The sequence below is a fragment of the Sodiomyces alkalinus genome (genome assembly GCF_003711515.1).
Source record: "Sodiomyces alkalinus F11 unplaced genomic scaffold SODALscaffold_8, whole genome shotgun sequence".
Taxonomy (NCBI): Eukaryota; Fungi; Ascomycota; class Sordariomycetes; order Glomerellales; family Plectosphaerellaceae; genus Sodiomyces; species Sodiomyces alkalinus.
In genome coordinates this window covers 547,047-548,942 of record NW_021167086.1, presented here as the reverse complement: position 1 = coordinate 548,942, position 1,896 = coordinate 547,047, and the positions used below count along the sequence as shown (strand labels likewise).

At 50.2% G+C, this 1,896-nt stretch overlaps 2 protein-coding genes across 2 annotated transcripts; one reads left to right on the top strand and one right to left on the bottom strand.

Annotated features, from left to right (window-relative positions):
• The first annotated feature begins 22 nt into the window (after nucleotides 1-22).
• On the top strand, nucleotides 23-646 carry SODALDRAFT_208410 (hypothetical protein). Its single transcript, XM_028607256.1, has one exon. The coding sequence runs from the start codon at nucleotides 177-179 to the stop codon at nucleotides 540-542; it is 366 nt and encodes a 121-aa protein (XP_028464643.1). The 5' UTR covers nucleotides 23-176; the 3' UTR covers nucleotides 543-646.
• Nucleotides 647-835: 189 nt separating this feature from the next.
• SODALDRAFT_335045 (hypothetical protein) lies at nucleotides 836-1,576 on the bottom strand. Its single transcript, XM_028612371.1, has one exon. The coding sequence runs from the start codon at nucleotides 1,476-1,478 to the stop codon at nucleotides 1,290-1,292; it is 189 nt and encodes a 62-aa protein (XP_028464642.1). The 5' UTR covers nucleotides 1,479-1,576; the 3' UTR covers nucleotides 836-1,289.
• Nucleotides 1,577-1,896: the final 320 nt, after the last annotated feature.

Sequence of the window (1,896 nt, the reverse complement as noted above, 5' to 3'; positions counted from 1 at the left end):
CAAAGTCACGAAGATGGCAGCGGGGACAGACAATGAGGGAGATGAGACTATGAGGCGAATCAACTTCACATGGTTTGAAGGGATGGGAGAATAGGGGTCTGCTCCACCGAAAATTTGGCATCCTCTGTCGACAAGGAAGCCAGGTCGCCGAATGTGTTGGATCGTCCGTCTCCCCGATGAACGGGGTGCTCGCTTTCATCCGACTCATGCTACCGAGCTTTTTCTATGGGACTCGGAAGAACTGGGCCTTTTTATTCTTCTGCTTTCTTCTTGGCGAAGAAACGTCTCCAATCAAATGCGTAAGAAGTCTCCCTTGGTGTCCCGGCGTCGGGGGGGATTATCGGACCCGTTTTGCCCTCGTAGTTAAAGTCCATTGGGCGGGTGAGAAGGGGTTATTAAGGGGGTCGATGGCATATCGTTGTATGGGAGACGTGTATATGGCAGAGAATAGGTACCGAGTGAGAAGAACCCGCTGGGATGGGCTGGGGGCCAGAATGCTCAAGATCCTCCAGCTTCAGGCGAGAAGGTCCAGTGAGCTATAGACGACAGAACACACCGAACTACGTAGGAGTCGTTCCTACTAGACTTAAGAAGGCCCCCTAACGGTGGTATCGACGAAAATCAATCAGCCTCAGATTGCCACGATATTGTCCGCATTCAAGGGACGCATGGGAATGGCAAGATGCGGGTGCCGTGGGGTAGAGTTCCATCCAAGAACCGTAGCTGTCACGTCACGTTGCATGGGGGCCCTCTGAGTGCTGGTCAATTTGTAAGCCCTACTCCATGATCGAAGTAATTAATATATTTAATTGTCTTAGGCATGAGACCCTTGAACCGGCCGTGTGATAATTATCTCCTCCTCCTCCCACTGCGCGGGGTATTCCTTGCTGTATTGTATTGTGTTACTGTCACGTCCGTCGACGAATTAAGTACTTCGCACTTCGCGTATGCATCACATTGGGACCACGATAACCAGGGGCAGCTCTTGGTGGGAAACTGTTTTTCTATCATGCTGGTATACCGTCATAAAACTTGGGAGCATATCCTGCATTTGTCGGCATCGTAAGGAAACTACTCGGTAGATGCAGGTAGGTAGGAAACAAAGGAAAAGCGATAAGGATAAGGCTTGCTCCGTCGTTGTCGCCGACTAAGACGCGAGGGGCAGGGAAACGAGGACAAGCAGCTGGTTACCCTAACATATTTACGGTCCATCAGTAGCATATCTGCACACTCGAGAAGATGAGTGAGATAGTTCGGAGACGAAGAAGGCTTGAACTGCCTGAAGGGAGTCAAGTGCACATGTTGTGCATGTGTCCATTTTGCGGGGGTGTCAAAAAAGGCTCGACCGGTCGCTGTGACGTCGGGGGCTTGGGCTTCCCCTCTGCATGTCGAGAGGAGACAGAAGGAGTAAGGCACGGAGGTGGGACGCCTGTATCGTGGACGAGAGCCCAGAAGCGAAGAGCACTGCCGAGGAGCATGGTCGGTCGAGGATAATGTCCAAGGGGGGGTTGTAACGTCTCCTTTGACCGCTGGGTAGTGATTAATATCCGTAAAATTTCCCATATGTTTGGGGATAGGAGATCGCGCAGATCTCCATGTTTTAACCCAAATAATTTATCTGCCCTGTTTCCTCGAATGGCCGACGACGAATCCGAGATAATTTCCCTTTCCTTTTTTCTTCTGTTCTTATCTGTTGGCTGGAGATGAAATATAACTGATTATGCGTGTGTTTGCTATAGATATCCACGCCGAGATGGGGAGGTTGGAGGTGGACTTGGTATTGAGATTTGTTGGCCCGTGCGCGGGACGATGTTGTATGTATTGCTAGAGGTTTGAGATACTCAAAGGTACATACGTTGTAGCTGGAAGATAAGGTACCTACCTTACCTTACCTAA